Source organism: Chroicocephalus ridibundus, chromosome 2 (genome assembly GCF_963924245.1).
Source record: "Chroicocephalus ridibundus chromosome 2, bChrRid1.1, whole genome shotgun sequence".
NCBI lineage: Eukaryota > Metazoa > Chordata > Aves > Charadriiformes > Laridae > Chroicocephalus > Chroicocephalus ridibundus.
The window spans coordinates 145,959,292-145,978,908 of record NC_086285.1 but is presented as its reverse complement, the minus strand read 5'-3'; the positions used below and the strand labels follow the sequence as shown (position 1 = coordinate 145,978,908).

General features: G+C 40.9%; 1 protein-coding gene across 1 annotated transcript in view; it reads left to right on the top strand.

Annotated features, from left to right (window-relative positions):
- Window positions 1-6,956: 6,956 nt before the first annotated feature.
- RGS22 (regulator of G protein signaling 22) overlaps window positions 6,957-19,617 on the top strand; it is a 66,611-nt gene continuing 53,950 nt past the window's right edge. The window contains exons 1-3 of the mRNA XM_063324039.1: window positions 6,957-6,981; window positions 7,626-7,654; window positions 14,412-14,474. Coding sequence (XP_063180109.1) covers window positions 6,957-6,981; window positions 7,626-7,654; window positions 14,412-14,474 — 117 coding nt within the window. The remainder of the gene's footprint in view (window positions 6,982-7,625; window positions 7,655-14,411; window positions 14,475-19,617) is intronic.

The window sequence follows — 19,617 nt, the reverse complement described above, 5'->3', positions numbered from 1 at the left end:
CTATTATTGGGATGCAGTTATTCTCCAGCCTTGCTGTTGGAAGTGTTTCTGTCAAGAATTTGTTCCAAGACTCTGTATCCCAAATGGGCATATTAAGAGGGAGCATGATTTTTTTTTTTTGTGAAGGGCAAGATATGGGTCCTGTTTCCTGCTCACTTGTGCACTGCTTAAGTTCATGTTCTGGACTTTTTCTGTAGTTTAAATAATTGTAATAAAGTATTCCAGGGAGAATGTCATACAACACAGAATGGATAACAAGAAAACTAATTAATTCTAGAAATACTTTGCTCAATTAACTAGCTTAAGTGTTGAACTGCTTTTCTCACTGAAAATAGTCCTTTATTTCTTACATCCTGTTGATAAAAATATTTTATCACAAGGGGGCACCAAAGATTTTTGTTACTGACAGAATGTTAGTTGTTTTTCTTCTTGCTTTAACCCTTACCCACTAACTCAATGTTACAAATGCAAAATGTTTTGAATTGCTTAAAGCAAGGCTGACCATAATTCCTACCCCCAGGAGCTGCATACCAAAATCTTCAAGTGAAGATTGGCATCCTGGGAAGCAATTCAGATGGTATTCCTTCTCCAGAGCCTCCTTTCCAGGGTGAAGCTGTGCTGGGCACACAGCCAGGTCCTACAGCAACTGGGCAAGATTGGCCTAAAGAGTGCCTGCTGGTTCAGTTCCTCCCTCAGCCATGGATGGCAGTCTCCATGCCGGCCTGGTGTGGCCTACAAAACCTAACTCTCTCATGGAAGTGTTACAGTTGAAGTATTTGAGAATTGATAGTTTCAGGAGCTGCACAGCCTGGACTTTTATTTCCCAACTACAGAAAATGTATTTGATAACAAAATCAAATATAATTTTGCAAAGTACAGATAATCTACAAATGCCTCCTCAGTCAATCACGATTTAAAATGATCACAGGAAAATTTATTGTATGCATTTTGTTCATACATCATTGATGTTGTGGTGCCTTTAGTGAACAAGAAAAAAAATTAACTTTTTTAAACTCAAAATTGGGTAGGGGCTAAGTATTCCCACATAAGATATTCTAAACAATATCAGAAAGACAGTGTTTATTTTTGGGGGGGGGCGGGGTGGTGTTAGTTTGTTAAATGGAGACCGGATGAGAATTTGAGCACTCAATGTGTTCTTTATTCTTTAACTAGGTACTTCTGGAGTCCTGGAGAGCAGTAGGTAGGAAAGTAGAATACCTACAAAATAAGAAGGCTCTAATTTTGTGTGCTTTTCTTAAGCATTACTGAAATCTTAAGGAGCATCTATTAGTTATGGATTCTTATACCATTCTTCACACCTGTTGTGTTGACACCACTGTGTTCTGGAAGCTGATGTACATGAAACCTTTTTCGACTTTCCTCCTGATTTTTTTTTTGTTTTTTTTTTAGCTGGATCACTCTCCCAGTCTGCTTCATTATACAGCTACACAAGCAGCCACGGCAATAAAACACAAGAAGCTGGGAACTGGTGGTCAGCAGGTTGTGCTGTCTCAAACAACACTGCTGCTATCCACAGGCTCAATGCATCACTAATATCTTACATGGATAACTTAGCTCCTAGATGGGGAATCCTGGGTCTGGGGTTTGTTGTTGATGTCTGTTTGATTGTAGCAGCGTGACTGGAAAGACTTGCATGCATTTTGTGTTTCTTGTTGGGTATATGCCACGTACTGCCAGGAGTTGATCTTAAAGGATGTGTTTGGCATTATTGGCATATGTGATTCCTATCTGCTGAAGCTTCTTCATATACGTCTTGCATTGGCCCTTTAATTGGGTAGAACACCTGTTAAGCCTGGATCAAGGAATTGGCCTGACTTACACCAAGGGACAAGTAACCCCAGAAAAAAAACCTATCATGAAATTTACCATCACTTCTTACTTCTAGTTGCGCAAGCAAATTTGCAAAGCTTAAATTAGCACAGCCAAAATGTATTACAAAACATGACTCCATTTTATCTACATGAAAAGTGGAGAATAGACAGTGACAATGCAAGCTTTTGTACATAGTGCCAAAATTTGATACATCCCCGATAGTGAAATCTCTGTGAGATATAACTGTCATAGTTTCTTCTGATCTGTATCTTATGTTTCAGGTGAAAGCTATGCTACGTTAACTGTAGTAGGGCTGCTAGCAATAAACTCTCTCTGCCTTGCTGTAAACTTAGGCACCATGCCAATTTTTTTATCTTGTATGTGGTTTGATAGATATGGGTCTAGTAGTTCTTTCCCGATTTTCATATTGTCTTCACAGAATGACTTTATTTCTAATACACTTCTTCAAACTGCCACAATCTTGCTGAATAGTTTTTTCAATTAAGTTTTAATGCTCCTTTCAAAAATCAGAAAAGATAGTGTGGTGCTCTCCTAAAGTTCTAGCAGTTATCTCTTAAGACACTAGTACAAATTTCTGAAGGTATCAGATGACTGCAGGTATGAAGTATGAAGCTGGCATGTATGCGTTAGCAAGTGTACAAATGTGTATCACAAATTGGTAAGTGGTCCTTCCAAATTCTGATTCACTTTCCAGGTATGCCTCTGTATTCCCTTTATCTTTCCCAAGACCCATACTAAGCAAAGGGAAATTAAACTTTGTTTAAAACCTTTAAACTTGATAGAACACCTCTACTTTGTCCTGGTAGAATAAGATTGTTATAGGAATCCTCGGGCCATTGGTGACGTGGACAAGTGAAGGAATATTCTCCAGTGACTAACCCAATAGGACTTTTGTAGAGGTCAAGCTCTTTGGACCTGCATTCCCTCTGACAGTCTCCTCCACTAGTAAAAGGTTCCTAACGTTGATAGACTAAAGCTGTGTCACATCTCTTCCTTTACTACTTAGCCCTTCCTATCTTACTTTTAAGTACCTTCTTTTTTTCTCTTCACCTAGACTATCTTAAGAATGTTTGGGTGTTTGTTTGGTTTTTTTTCCTCCTTTCAGAATTTGCTTGAGGTCTCATATGTGCAATAACTGTTTCCTTGGGTGTCTGCATTAACTTTTTCTGACAGCCACAGAATTGCATTAAACTGTGCTGTAAACTAGAACTATCAGATTCAACATACAGAGGCTGTACTACCACAACAGGCAGCTTCTGCCATTTTGCCAACAGAAAAAATTTAAGGCACTTAAGGGCCAGCTATCTGATGATCAATTTGTGCTTTCCTCTCAGGATCTGACTCCCATCTTGGCAGTTCTGCAGTCAATATTTAAATAGGTTTCCTAGCACCTGTTTCCAGTTTATGAGATTGCATCTGAAAGCAGCAAAAGCTAAAATGTATGTGGCAATCATCCAAAGAAGAAAGAGTAGTTACATGTAAGCGAAGTTGGATTTCTATAAAGATATTTAGGTACTAAAGATATCACAAGATGAAATGACCGTCTATATCTCAGATAGGGACTTCCTATTGAAAATCCATGGGAATTAGTTCATAGGTGCCCTTGGAGATCCCTTTAGATGCCTATCTGCATTTATTTGGTTGTTTGTTTGTTTTTTTTTTAAAATAGTATTTGCTACTTTTGGAATGAGTAATTAGTTATAGGGATGTTCATGACTTCACTGTGACTACTGCCAGGAATCAAACACAGGTTAGCACCTAAAAACACAAGTGCACATTTGGATTTAATAAAGGAAAGCAATTTATGTCTTGTCTTGAGCAAGTCGCAAGGAGGAGACTTGTTCACTCATCAAGCTGGCATAGCTTATACATTTGTTTTTTTGAATGCAAAGTTGTCTCAGCAGTTTTGGTCTGATTTGCCTGGCTGATGCTCCGAAACACTCCCTGGTAAATGTTTGAAAGCATAAATTTCTGAGAAGTGTGGAGGAAAGGAACAATGCCAGATTAAAGTCTTGACTGAAAGTTCACCTCTCCAAATGGCTCTTCAGTAATGAGCAGAGGAGGGAGATGCCAGTAGGGATGGAGAGGACCAATCTATGTTTTTTTCCTCCCATTTGTCTTGCTGTGCAGATATCTTCCTGTGCTGGCCTTCTGCTAGATTACCATTTCTCAAAACGCTAATAACTTGAAACCTACTTCTAGTCTTTTTGCATTCTCTTTTCTAGAGTTTTGCTGGTATCACCTTTTTGAGAACTTATTCTCCATCCTGTCTAGCCATTCATCTTTTCTACAAGATCAGATGCTTTTTGGGAGAGATCATGGCTTTGACTATATTTAAGAAGCATTCTATAGGTCTGCAGTTCTGCTAAGATAAATAATTATCAAAATGAAAATGAGAGAAGAGCATGGAAAGAGAAGAAGAGGAAAATGAGACTAATCTTTATATCTCAGCTTCATCAGCTGGTGAACATTTAGCTGGCAATATAAAATCAGCACACACACACAAAATATTTGACCTAAATTAGTGTTGTTAACTAAGATAATGAGAAAGTGATGACAACTGCTAATAGATTTTCTGTTAGAGAATACAGTGGGTATTTCCTGATGAGCTTAATCTAAAATGCAATCTTTGAAGCACATTATAAAGAGAATAAAGACCTGAATTTTATATCAAAATATACCAGATGGCGGAAGGAGAGAAAAAGGACATTTTTTTATTTTATTAACTTATTTGCAAACTTCAATTCTAGCTAAACTGACTTGTGGCTTCCATTTCTAATTTTAAGAGAGACACATTTGTCATGTTTCTGTTGTTTTTTCTTCAAAAATTACAAGCAACTAAGGAAGCTTAGGAGAACGTTATACACCAAGAAAGAAAAAGGGGCAGGGGGAAAAGGAGCGGAATGAGTATTAGCTTAAATATTTGAAATCATATTAAATAGTTTGGTGATGAGACAATGCATTTTCACGTACAATGCAGTGCAGTTCTACCTGTTGTAAAGGTTTCACTTTACATTTTATGGGCTATCTTGTTATATGTATTTCTCTTATATATACATAAGGTATACGTATTTGAAATACTTCATAAGCACAATAGAACGTATCCTGATACATGGCACTAAGAAATCATGTGTTTAAATGTATGCCATTCAGTTTTAACCTATTGTTTGTCATGTCTTATTGAACAGAATTTGCATACAGAGAACTTTAGGGTAGTTAATACTTCATCAGAATACTGATAATGCTATTTAAATTGTCCATTGCTCACTTAAGTTTAATCTTTATATTTTATTCTTTGCTTCTGTTGAATATGCTCTTCATATATATCAAACTTTTGGCTGAAATGTGTATCTTGGCTATGATAATATTCAGCTTGTCTCTTAGGTCTTTGGAAATACTGTTCTTCCCTCAAGTGAAAAAAATCCCACAAAACAGTTCATCCTGAAAAGCTAATCAGACACCTAACAGCATTCCACCAAGATAATCAGAAGAGACGTTATCCTGGCATTTAGTAATTAGAGTGGTGATTTGGGCAGGCAGCCCCAGGAGTGGGAAAGTACCTCTAGAGCAGAGGGTGCAAAACATCATGTGTTTCTAGGAGATGAAGCAGTTTTCCCTGCCTCTATGATATTTGATTTGCTGCTTATTCATTTTTGAGAGTCATCGTTTCCTGGACTGTAAGCTGTAGTCCCTGAGAACATGCATTTATTATGTTGTTACTTGATCATGGATTCCACCAAAGTCATGTATGAAATAAAATAAAACTTTTTCACAGTTGAAGAGCATGACTGCAGATACTAAACAGTTCTGTGAAAGAGGGCACAAATGACAGAATTTATTGGGAAGGGGAAGATCTTGGTGCATTTTTTGTGCACTTCCTGAGCACAACTGATGGATCAGGCTTCTCAAAGGAGCCCTTCATGTAACTTGCACACATGACGTTTTGTACAACTGATGCCAGTGGGATTTATGCCAAGCCACTGAAATCAGTGTTGTTCTGGAAATAAGCAGCAGTAGAACCTTTGAGGGAACTTTCATGCCAAAAAACCTGAAGGTGCCTGAAGAATTTAAGCAGTTCTAGGATCAGATACATACTAGGTAGTATGTTTTCAGATCCCAGTTGTGGAATACCTGAAGTTCACCAAAAACATTAGACAGGAGCCTGAATTCCTTCTTTGTACACAGCTTCAGATGACCAGAAATGTGACTTTCTCTCATATCCTGGGATACCCCCTTGAGCTGAGGAAGACACGTTCTGGGAGTAGACTCGCTTCTCTGTCTCTTAATGTCTTTTTGCCTTCCACATACTCTGTCTATAAACTCCCTAACTGAAGGAAAATGCAGCTGCCTTTGGATTTCTGCTAGGTCTGGGCCACAGCAGCAGGAAGAAGGCTGTTACCAAGGCTGCAGGTTGTGTTTCTGGTACATCGCAATGGAGCCATTTGTACCTGTGAGGAAACAGCACACATGAGAAACATCTTGGCCTTGTCAATATGAAGCTCCTTGTCTTTTCTTACTTAGTTGCAGTGGAAGTTCTCTACCATAGGTAGGACTGATTTTGTTACTTGGGATGAAGCCTCACAATCTGCTTACAGGTGCAGAATTATTTGATACATGATGTAAATCCATTGGTTGTATGTTTTGAGATCTATTTGTTTTTTTAAGGCAAAATCTCATGTGGTTTTGCTAATGTTGGAGAAGGTAGAATATCATTTTGGACTAAGAACTGCCTAGGCCAGTTAAGAAAAGAGCATTTAATTTTATTTTTTGCTGCAAATATCCTCAAACTCCTAGTTCACAGGCATCTCTTTTGGGACTATATCTGCAGTGTGCCTGATATCTGAATCTGCTTTGCACCAGCAGTGGAAGTATTTGCCTACCACTTGGCTCATCCCGTGCATTGTTTGCAGTGCCATAGCAACCCCGCTTGCTGTGAGCCACAGCAGCAGAGCCAGCCCGCCCTGTTGCAGACCAGCAGTCCCCAGGCAGGCCCGGGAACTCTGCAGCTTCTCTTTCTGGTCTGCGGTCAAGGATTTCACCTTTGCAAATGAGGTCGTAAGCATGCAGGTGTGGATGCCGGCTATTACGTGTGTAGATCCGGGATGCGGTCGAAGAGGCTTACCACTGGTAGGTAGTGCTTTCCAGGCAAGGTGGTGGACCGACTCTGTGTCATGCCAGGGTGATTGTCTCAGGTGGAGAGACGGTGATACAAAAGAGGGAGATTTTGAACTGCTAGGTTTAAACTGGCCCAGCAAAATTTATCAATCTGAAGAGAGAACTTTAGTCCTTTCAAATGGCGTCACAAAAGATGAAATATTCTCCTAGAATGAGTGAGATTTGGTTATCTGGGAACACCCACAATTACATTTTTTTTTAAAATTTTATTATATAATTTGTAATAATTGCTGTTCGAGGCTCCCAGAGTCTTGTACAAATCTGAGTTTTCATTAAAAACAGCAACCTCCTAGTAATTAATTTTGCAGAGAAAAGCTGACAAGAAGTTAACTGATATGTATGTGAAATAATTTAGTTAAATAATACTTTAATTATATTTAAATCATTCTTGTGATACTCAACCTTTTTACGCGTGGGTCAACATTACTGCATTTTGTTAGAGTTTATTTTGTTTCCTCAGACTGAGTCATTTTATTTCAGAATATCCAGGAAGGTTGTCATGCCTCACTACTTTTTGTTTCTATTCAGTAATCATAGTTGAACAAGCTTGATTGTATTGCTTGGATAACATATGATATTTCATTTTTGTATTTCAGAGCCTCCATGTATAACAGAAGAAGTGTTTGTAAGTATGCTTTATAAGGCTTGATCATTCATTTTGTCATACAACTGTAGAGCAAAAAAAAAGTTTGCAAACTGTTGTCTGGTTTCTCATTTCTTTCCTCTGTGTAAGTATGGAGTACTGAGTAATTTCTTACAATTTTCTAAGACAAAAAAATACTTAGTTTGGAAATAATTAGGAAAAAAAAGGTAACAGGAAACTATGTAGAATAAGGATGGAAATGGAAAGGAAAGTGAAATAGGATGAAGGAAGGAAACAATCAACTGGAAGGTTCAACATGACAGGTTTAACCATCTTCTTACTTTACCTTTTCTGCCCTTTGCTCATAGCTTATTGTAGATTTCACTGATGTTTGTCTTCTCATTTGAAGGGTAGATATGTTTGAAATGACACCTTAAATCTTGCAGCTTAGGTAATGTTTACCTCTTCCCATTTTGGATGCTTTCGTAACTGTGTATTTTAAAGTATTGCTATTCCTTTTGGGAGCCTCTAGATATTATTTTATTTATACTGTTTATTATCATAAACAGAATCAACATGAATTCAGGTAGATGTAAACGATATATATAGCAGATATTTAGCATGCGTAAATACGTATGTGAGAACATCTCTCAACTGCATATTTACATCGCATTAAACCTTGATTCTGCAGGCTACTTAATGTGACTAGATATGTCTGACTCCAGGACATGAAGCTGTCTATTCAGGATTTGGGTTTTATACTAACTTCAACTTTTGATATTTAAAGATACCATTTATTATGTATTTTTCAAGAGTGGAGAGGTATTTATTGTTTTAGTACTGAAATGTGAAATGCAAGCATTTCAAGATGGTGCCACTTTTACCCACATTCAGCTTCTCCTTTGGTGGCTAATAATAATTCTGTGTTTCTGTACCTTTTCATGATGGCAGTAATAGAGAAAGCTATCAAATACTATAAATAGAAATTAGGTTTGTTTCCACAAAATATCTGAGAAATGGTTGTATACCATTGCCAAAATGATTTAAAAATCCCTTTCAATTATAAACGAGTGACAGAAATCACACCAGGATATTCCTATTTGCACACAAATTGCATGAAGGCAAAACTGCAGTTTTGGACCAATTTTTAGCACACCTTGATGTCCAGCTGCAATTATAGAATCATAGAATCTTCATGGTTGGAAAGGACCTTTGAGATCATCGAGTCCAACCATGCACACACAAAAAAACCCCCCTACAATCTCTGCCACTAGAGCATGCCCTGAAGTGCCAAATCTACGCATTTCTTAAATACCTCCACGGATGGTGACTCAACCACCTCCCTGGGCAGGCTGTTCCAGTGCCTGACCACTCTTTCAGTAAAGTAATTCTTCCTAATATCTAATCTAAACCTCCCCTGCTGCAGCTTCAGACCATTTCCTCTGGTCCTGTCATTATTTACTTGGGAGAAGAGGCCAACACCCATCTCTCTACAACCTCCTTTCAGGTAGTTGTAGAGGGCAATGAGGTCTCCCCTCAGCCTCCCCTTCTTCAAGCTAAACATGCCCAGCTCCCTCAGCCTCTCCTCATATGACCTGGTCTCCAGACCCCTCACCAGCCTGGTAGCTCTCCTCTGGACACGCTCCAGCACTTCCATGTCCCTCTGGTACAGAGGGGCCCAGAACTGAACACAGCACTCGAGGTGAGGCCTCACCAGTGCCAAGTACAGAGGCACGATCACTTCCCTACTCCTGCTGGCCACGCTATTCCTGATACAAGCCAGAATGCTGTTGGCCGTCTTGGCCACCTGAGCACACTGCTGGCTCATGTTAAGCTGGCCGTCCACCAGCACCCCCAGGTCCTTTTCTGCTGGGCAGCTTTCCAGCCACTCTTCCCCAGGCCTGTAGCGTTGCTTGGGGTTGTTGTGACCAAAATGCAGGACCCGGCACTTGGCCTTATTAAACCTCATACAGTTGGCCTTGGCCCATTGATCCAGCCTGTCCAGGTCCCTCTGTAGAGCCTTCCTACCCTCAAGCAGATCAACACTCCCACCTAGTTTGGCGTCGTCTGCAGACTTACTGAGGGTGCACTCAATCCCCTCATCCAGATCATTGATAAAGATATTAAACAGAACTGGCCCCAAAACTGAGCCCTGAGGGACACCACTGGTGACCGGCCGCCAGGAGGATTTCACCCCATTAATCACAACTCTCTGGGCATGGCCATCCAGCCAGTTTTTTACCCAGCGAAGAGTACACTCGTCTATGCCATGATTCGGCAGTTTCTCCAGGAGAATGCTGTGGGGGACGGTGTCAAAGGCCTTACCAAAGTCCAGATAGACAATGTCCACAGCCTTCCCCACATCCAGAAGGTGGGTCACATGGTCATAGAAAGAGATCAGGTTGGTTAAGCAGGACCTCCCTTTCCTAAACCCATGCTGGCTGGCCCTGATCCCTTGGCTGCCCTGCACTTGCTGTGAGAGCTCACTCAAGATGATCCTCTCCATGATCTTTCCTGGTACCAAGGTCAGGCTGACAGGCCTGTAGTTCCCCGGATCCTCCTTCTGACCCTTCTTGCAGATGGGCGTCAGATCAGCCACCCTCCAGTCATCTGGTACCTCCCCTGTTGACCAAGATTGTTGATAAATGATGGAGGGAGGCTTGGTGAGCTCTCTTGCCAGCTCCCTGAGTACTCTTGGGTGAATCCCGTCCGACCCCATACACTTATGTGTGTCTAGGTGCAGAAGCAGATCATTGACTACTTCCTCCTGGATTATGGGTGGGTTGTTCTGCTCTCCATCCTTATCTTCCAGCTCAGGAGGCTGAACACCCTGGGGATAGATGGTCTGACTATTGAAGACAGAGGCAGAGTAGGCATTAAGTATCTCAGCCTTCTCCTCGTCCTTGGTTGCAGCTTTCCCCCCCTGCATCCAGCAAGGGATGGAGATTCTCCCTGGCTCTCTTTTTGTTGATGTATTTATAAAAACTTTTTTTGTTGTCCTTAATGTTAGTGGCCAAGTTGAGCTCCAGCTGGGCTTTTGCCTTCCTAATTTTCTCTCTGTAAAACCTAACGAGATCTCTGTACTCCTCCTGAGTTGCCCGTCCCTTCTTCCAAAGGTGGTAAACCGTCCTTTTATTCCTAAGTCCCATCAAAAGCTCCTTGTTCATCCAGACTGGCCATTTCCCTCGCCCTTTAAACTTGCGACACTTGGGGACAGCCTGCTCCTGGGCCTTTAAGATTTCCTTCTTGAAGAGCGTCCAGCCTTCCTAGACCCCTTTCCCTTCAGGACTATCTCCCAAGGGACTTTCTCAACCAGTGTTCTGAACAGGCCAAAGTCCGCCCTCCGGAAGTCCAAGGTGGAGGTTTTGCTAACCCCCCTCCTTACATCACTACAAATTGAATACTTGACCATTTCATGATCACTAAACCCAAGACGACCTCCGACCACCACATCTCCCACTAGTCCTTCTCTGTTTGTCAACAGTAGGTCTAGCGAGGCACCTCCCCTGGTAGGCTCACCTACCAGTTGTGTCAGGAAGTTATCCTCCATGCACTCGAGGAACCTCCTAGCCTGCCTGCTCTCTGCTGTGTTATATTTCCAGCAGATATCTGGCAGGTTGAAGACTCCAACCAGAACAAGGGCTGGCGATTGCAAGACTTCAGCCAGCTGCTTATAGAATACTTCATCTGTCTCCTCATCCTGGTTGGGCGGTCTATAGCATACTCCCAGCACAAGATCTCCCTTATTTGCCTTCCCCTTCATCCTTACCCATAAACACTCGACTTTATCATCACTGGAATCTAGCTCTATACAATCAAAACATTCCCTAATGCACAGAGCCACACCCCTGCCTCTTCTTCCTTGCCTATCCCTTCTGAAGAGCTTATAGCCATTCATCGCAGCATTCCAGTCATGACAGTCATCCCACCACATTTCCGTGATGGTGACTACATCATAGCTGTCCTGCTGCACAATGGCTTCCAGCTCATCCCATTTGTTGCCCATGCTACGTGCATTCGTGTAGATCCACTTGAGCTGGGATACCGATTTCACCCCTATCCTTGGCCCTTTATCCCTAGGCTCATCACTAGTGGGCCTGGTTTTATCCCCTTCCTCCTTCGATTCTAGTTTAAAGCCTTTAAGTCCATGAGCCTTGCTAACTCTTGGCCTAGTACCCTTTTCCCCTTTTGGGATAGGGTTTTCCTATTCTTAGCAAGCAGGCTCAGTGTCCTGTAGATCAAACTATGATCATAGAACCTAAAGCCCTGATGGTAGCACCAGTTTTGGAGCCAGGTGTTGATCTGTCCGATTTTCTTGTTTACCCATTCGTCAGTCCCCAAAACTGGAGGCACAGAGGAGAACACAATTTGTGCTCCCGAACCCTTGACAAGATGTCCCAAGGACCTGAAATCTTTCTTCATTGCCCTCAGACTTCTACTCTCCAGCTCATCATTGTCTACCTGTAAGATCAAAAGAGGGTAATAATCTGAGGGCCACATCAGGCCAGGAAGCTTCCTGGTTATATCCCTAACACAGACCCCAGGGAAGCAGCAGACCTCCCTGTGGGAAGGGTCCGGCCTGCATACGGGACCCTCAGTTCCCCTCAGAATGGACCCCCTTATGACTATTGCCCTCCTCATGCTCTTTGCAGAAGCAGTTTTAATGCGTGGAGCTGGCTACTTTGGCAACTCCCTGGATGGGGCTTTATCAGCATCCTTAATTCCCTCATCATCTATCTCCAGAAGCAGCTTCTTCTATTCATAGTTTGGACTGTGCAGCAGGAAAGATGGCATGGGAAGATATGAAACAAAATGCTTCCTGACATGAAAACCTAAGCTATAGTATTGTACATATAACTCCGTAACCTACAATGTGCAAATATGAAAGTGCAACTATGCTTTCAAATGAAAATGACTGACCACAAAAAACCCTCCAAAACCCAGAGGAAAGTATATTGTGTATAGATGCAGTAAGATTAGTAAGTAGTAAAGCTTGCATTAATAATATCATAAACATTTTATTGATTAATCAACCACTGTGTTTACATTTCTTGCTGTTATATGGGACTTCAGAGAATTATATGCTTGGCAAATTAAAAACGTATGTTACCTGCATATTCTTCAAGAGCTTATACTTCAGCCAGTAATAAATGAATTGTTTTGAGTAAGTTATTTAAAACAATAAAATATTCACATGGGGTATTATATCTAGCCATCTTCAGATTCATTCAGTGCCAAATCCAGTTGTGCATTACCCAAACCAAATGTGAGGCAGACTGCAGCTTGTTTCTAATGACTTTTTTTGTTCATTGTGTTAACACATGCTGAATTGAGATTTCTGGATCTGATTGATTGCTTAGCGACATTAGCGAGAGGATTTTCTGTTGACTTCAGAATGCTTTGGGTTAGACACTTTGGTAAATTCTCCTATTTAATCAGTGCCGTAACATCTCTAGGTCCATGACACTGCAACTGCATTGGACCATGGCCCTGTGATTCAAATAAAGCACAATCTGTGTGATGCAGAAAGCCTTGCTTTCGGTGTTGTCAGCGTTTTCCAGGAATGAGCATGAGATAACTTGCCTGTCCTGTATTGGTCATAGCAGCAACCACAAGTGCTAAGGAATAAATGTTGGCAGACTATGGCTGGACAAACACCATCATGTCTGGTTCTGTCTTGTCATGCAGCGCACAGGGGCCTTCCTCAGCTCATATTAAATAGGTTAGCTCAAGATTTCTTCCTTACCTAAATACAAGCCGTCTCTAATTAGGTTAGACTCTGTGGAGTTTGTATCAAGGTACTGCCTGCCTACAAGTGATACTATGTACACTGTGCATAATCTCTCTTTAACACACTGTTCCTCCCTAAAACATTTCAATGCAATGAACTGAAGAAAGAGAAAAAAGATTTGTGTTGGAAGACCTTTACTGATATCAGCAAATGCATTTGATTTAGGTGCATTCTCCTTGTGTTGCAAGGCAGAAATAAAAGAATATTCAAGAAACTGACGCTATTAAAAACTGTTCAGGAGTCTTCATTATACCGAAGACAGATTTCTGAAGACCAATGGAAAAATGTCCTACTTTTACCTTCTCTTGAATTGAAATGGGAGTGGTGGTGGTATTTAGTGCAATGGAAGTAAGATTGGGATCCACATTTATTGATTTGTCAATAGCAAAAAAATTTTTATTCGGAAGTTTTTGAGTCTTATCAACAGGATTTAAAATGCAGGGGTCAGAAAGGGTACAAAGCCACCTGCAGATGCAGTCTTCATTTCTAATGAGATCAACAGGATGCATCCGAGTTCTGTCAGATTTCAAGTACGGCATATAGTGCTTGCTTGGTAAGCCGCATTACAGATCAGTGAACTCCCTTTTATGCCAAACATCCCCCCAAACATCCCCAAGCAGCAGTGTGGGAGAAGAAGCAGGCTCTGCTGAACTTTTATTCTCCCCTTCTTCCCAGATGTGAGAGAGAAAAGTATAATGTGGGGAATTTCTAAACTGTTAGCTTATGCACATTGAAGCCGCTGGGTTTATGAAGGCTTTATCTGTAAATATCTTGGCAAAGGATTTACCTTCGTGTGTGTTTTTTAAATTGCTAAGGACCTCAGTAATGTGCAATGGCTAGAATATAACAAAGTTGCAATGATTATATTCTCAAAAGTGGGACATAACATTTTGCAAAAGTTTGCGTGTCATATCTCATGGAAAAGTCATTGTTTGAGGTAACAGTGTATTCAAACCATGTTATCACAGATTAGTACAAGCCTTGCTTTGTGTTTTTTTCTCTCTATAGGAAGAATGTTTAGCCACAGATTATACACTTGTGGACTACTTTAATGAATTTTTGAGTCTTCCGGTAAGTACCTTACAGAAACTCCTTGCAAAACGCTTTTATTCCAGTATCACAACATGCCGACATAACAAATGTTTGTCCTTTGACAGTCTTCTGGCCATGCACTCAGTGATTAATAACAACTTTACCTCAGGAACAAACTCTGTTTCTCTTCATGGCTGTGAAGACCTCAAAGTTGGTGCTCCACTTCTCTTTCCCTCTCATCTGCAGCTAGGAGGATGCAGCCTTACGCTCTGTTCTGTCTGCTGATCTGATTGCAGTCAAATCACCATACCCAGTGCCCTACATTTAACCAGTTGCCCTATATTTTGCTCCTATTCCCCATCAACTACCCTGCCTCCCCACACTCTCATGGGAGTCATATGTATTGTCCTGCTCCCTCAAAGCAGCAACCTCACACAGCTTCATCTTAGTAGTCTCTGCCCTGACTATCCCCTTTCTCTCCATCCCCACACCTCATGTCCATACTCTCTTGCAAGGCAGCACAGACCTTTCCACAGTGAGAGAGAAAAGCTCATAGCTCCCATGGGGCCCCCAGACTATTTACCCCAGAGCTGCCCCACACCCTCTCCCCCTCCTAAAGCACTACAGCCTAACTGGCTGCACTATGAGAACATAGACACATTTCTGCAACTTGCTTGGTAGGAATCACCACCAGCGTTAGGAAGGGACAGAATATTTCTTGATGCTCCTTGGAACTAAGACTATGGTGCAGCCACTATTGAAATAAATTCAGTTATGATTCGGGTTTACCAAACTGAATTTGACATAGATGTTCTCTCTAAGCCATATTACAGATTCGAGTAAAAGTACCCATGATAGGAGTTGCAGAACTAAGGGTGGTACAATGGGCTCCCCGTGCCAATTTTTTATCTTAAAAGAGAATCTGGAGGTATTAACTCTATATCAGAGTGTGGGTTTTGCGCACAGCAGCGATACTGACTTCTCTCAGGAGCTCAGCCTTTACAGTCACCACACTTCAAGATTCCTAAGAATAATTTTTACAAAGCTAGGGAGACACAGATGGAAGAAAATGTGTGGTGAGAGGGCTGTGTTTTTTCCTCTTTCTTGCCCACCCCTCCCCCCTTGCAGCTGCTTTAGGATATCTCCCTAAATCGAAGCCTAAGTACATAGTTTTTAAACCCAGGCCTCCTTTTGTGTGCCAGATTGTTCTTAGCACAGGAATACCATCTTCCATGCCTTTGCTACTTATTTGGAAACTATGCTTCAAGTTTTCCCCAAATCACAGAGGATGGAGCGGGTAAGAAGTTCAGCCGGCTTAGTTTCTGGGTCTCCTTGGACATGCACAGATTTCAGGACATCTATTAGAGGCCAAAACTCTCCTTGGCCTCACAGGGCTCCTCAGCCCGCAGTCCTGGCGCAGCTCAGCAGCTCTGAACTGCAGCAATTGTCCAGGCACTCCTCACGGCTCTGGAAGCCCACAAAACAGAGTTCACAGACACTCCTCAGTAAACAATGTTTTATGTTGGTAATCTTGGTAGGTTTCTATGATGACACACGGTCTCTCTTCTACATATTTACATATCTTCATGAAAACAGATGCTCTATTAGCTATTTTTATCCGTAATGTTCTCATAATTGGTTTTATTTTCTCTTTGATTTTTTTTTCCTGAGGATTTACCCTCTTCAGGATTAAGTTCTATTAATGCCTTGAGTTCTGTGGTTTGAATACCTTATATTCCCAATTTCCCTCTCCTTCTCAGAAGCCTTCTACTAAAACACCACATTGAAATTTCCATTGCTTTATTCTTGTTGTGCTTATACGCTGTTGCCTAGAAACAGTATTACCCAGGTGTGCTAGTAGTTAGGCAACAAGTTAAACTGAAAATACTGTGTGACTTGATACAAGAAATCAGGGGTAGCATATGCTTATTTTAAGAGACAGCCTCTGCGTTGATTTATTATGCACCACTAGCGTATGGAAAATTGTATCACTGGGGACTTGCTATAGCAGCAGCAGATTTTTTTTTTCACTTTGATTTACAGTATATCCTTTAAGTGATCACGTTGTCATAATAATATTCAATACAATCTGACACGAATATCTAGGTACTCCAAAGATCTACCTACTGTAATGAAGGGTAGTTTGTACAGAAAATATATCTGAAAGATAAAATAATACAAAAACCCTCATTAGGGCACTTCTTGCCAGTATCATAGTGATTTCACAGTAGCAGAAACAAATTACATGACATACAAATGAGTTATACCTTCCTTAGTAACTAACCTAAAATGAAAGATTTAAGAGAAACATTGGCCTGGATACATTTCCATTTCTAGCCTGTCAGGCATCCCTAGAATTTGAGTCTTTGATCCATGTATTTAAAGCATCCAAGAACATATTTATCCATCAATGAAAATTCAGAAATCAGAAATAGCCTTCCAGCTCAGTGTTGGAGGCCTCAGCAAGAAAGCGCAATAATGTCAACTTGTTTCTCCTCTGCTCTACAAGCTGCCTGCTGCTCCTTCCACCCCAAGCCCATGCTGGGGTCTTACCCCTCATTTTCCAGTTACCAGTGGAACAGGTCCTGATGAAGATACACCCCTCCCATTTGGAACCTTGAGGAACTGCACTAGAGACAAAAGAGCTGACAGCACCTCAGTTGAAGCATTCAAGAGATGGCACTCTTGTTGGCAAGTCCCTGTCTGTGGGCTTCCCTCGCAGTAGAAAGCTACCAAGTGACCACAATTTTATGAACTTCAGGTTTGAACACGACTACGTTTGAAAGTCATTCTCACTATAAAAACTCTCTGCTCAGTAGTCTAGGATCCAGGATTTGATACAGGTGATGATTCTGAAAATAATTAAAGCTCATGTAATAAAGTTTGGGCCAATCGGTCTTTCTGAAACCAGTGTGGTCCTGAAAATCTGGTGCTGTCAAGAGTAAAATTAGGCCTGATCTATGAGTAGCAGATGATGGAAAGGGCAAAAAGCAAAAAGCAATCCACTCTGCTGTACGGTTCAGGTCCTTCTCTGCTTTGAAGATGGTTGTGAATAATTCAAAGCATCAATTCAAGACATCGATTCATGCTCATTAGTTTTCTCTTGTCTTTTCCAGGTGTGTGGAAGGAGGCTGCACGTGCCAATACAACCTCCCTTAAAAAGGCTTTTACATCAATAAGGCCCTACATGCATGTTGAGTCTTGCAAGACAAGATTCAACAAGATGTCTTGCTTGGTATCTTTGACATTCAAGGAAGCAAAAAAATCCCTCCTGACTTCTTTTCTTATTGATAGTGGGTTTACCCAAAATGCTCTCCTCTTCTCTCTTAATTAGATCGTGGTATGTGATTGTGACTTGTGTCTTATCAACAGAAGGGAAATCCTGGATTCATTATAGTCAATGGGAGATTTGCCATTGACCACATGCAGTGTGAATTTTCCAGGCACTTCCTAGGGCTGCTCAAATTCCCTTCTGGTCTGGACTTTCACTGCTTTTATTTATGATACACACATACCCATCTTAAGGAAGTTTTGGCAATGCTCCTGGATGAGGACTCTATTCATTCCCACCCTTTCAGGGCCTTAACCTAAGAGGCGGCCAAGCTGTGGTCATTCTGTTTCTCTTGGGATCAAACTACATTACTCGGGGTGGGATGTGGCGAGCATATTTACACATTTGTTAAGTGTATCTGGAGTTAAGTATATCTGAAAACTATTAAAGCAGAGAACAGTGAGATTTATATGTCTGATATCCTGGCAACATGGTGATGGATGCTGTTTTGGTTTCTGTTTTGGGAGGACTGAGGGAAATTTGCCTTCTCTTCAGTTAAGTGTGTAACTTTAGGTTTCAGAATTATTTATTCTGTTTATTCTTCAGCTGAAACCATAGTCAATGTGCACTTGACAGCTAAGAAATTTTATTGCTGTCAAAAATGTACATGCGATTATTTCATTAATAGTATTGCTATACCACAGTGTGAAAGCAGCTTTTTGTTTGCTTGGAGATTTTTTTCTGAAGCTGAGATTACTACACTGTTACATTGATTATACTGGGTTCAAAGGGAGAATTGCCTGTGAGTGAAACAATTTGCAAAGTCTGTAGACTTCTTATTTATTGGTATTCTCATGTCTTTGTTGATACTATTTATTGTGCTAAATCGATGATGTATGAATCCCAAGCTTCAAGGCTCCTGCCAAAACAGATTTATTTTTTCTTAACATCTTGAGGTATAATTTGGCTCTGGAGTTTTCCCTCTGTATCTTCAAAGGATCAAAAATTGGCCCAAACTAGAGAGAGAATGTAGGGAAGAATGCATTGATACACTTAGTCTTTGGTTAGTGTATTTTACTTGTCTGTAAAAAGCCAAAGCACTTGCCAAATGTAGGGTAAGAAAGATTTCCTAGTATATTAGATTGGCATGGATAATTTTTTTCCCTCCTTTATAGCGTAGGCTATCATCCACTCCTTAACAAAGGCATCTTCATTGAAGATATTCCTCGTTATTGCAATGACCTAGTATATTGGTGGTGCCATAAACCTCTCTCATTATTGTCCTGTGAAATATTGTAGGATTTTACAGCACTTGGCTTCTGTGGAAAAGGTTTAATGTTTGCTACAGGGTATTGAACAGGGTTGTTTGGGGTTTTTTTTGTGGCTTGTAATGTATGGGAATGGTTAGATTGCGTGTTTTGCTCCAAAGTATTTCATGTACTGAGAGTACTGAGAGGGAAGTGGATTGACTGATCCTCTCTGTCCTGTACTGTAACTGGGAAAAGGTTTCCAACAAGGAATTGGGTTACTTTTTTTTGTGTGTTGTCACAAATTGATTTTTGTCATAGTATTATCAGTTTTATTTTTGTGGTGGGGATGAGTTAAGAAGGTCAGGACTTACCTCTTATTTTATTATGCTTATAAAAACCATTCTGATTTATCATTTCAGTTTTCTTAAGTAAGCAAATGAAATACTCTTCTCCAGAAAGGTTTTAACTATTCTAAAATGCTTTTATATGATAGTTTGACGAGATGCTCTGTCTGGTGGAATTTGTCATTTTTACAGAATCATAGATCACTCAGGCTGTACGGGGTTTTGGGGAAGTCTGTAGTCTGGCTTCCTGCTCAAAGCAGTGTTGAGACCAGGTTGCTTGGCATTTTCTCCAGCTGGTCTTGAAAACCTCCAGCAAC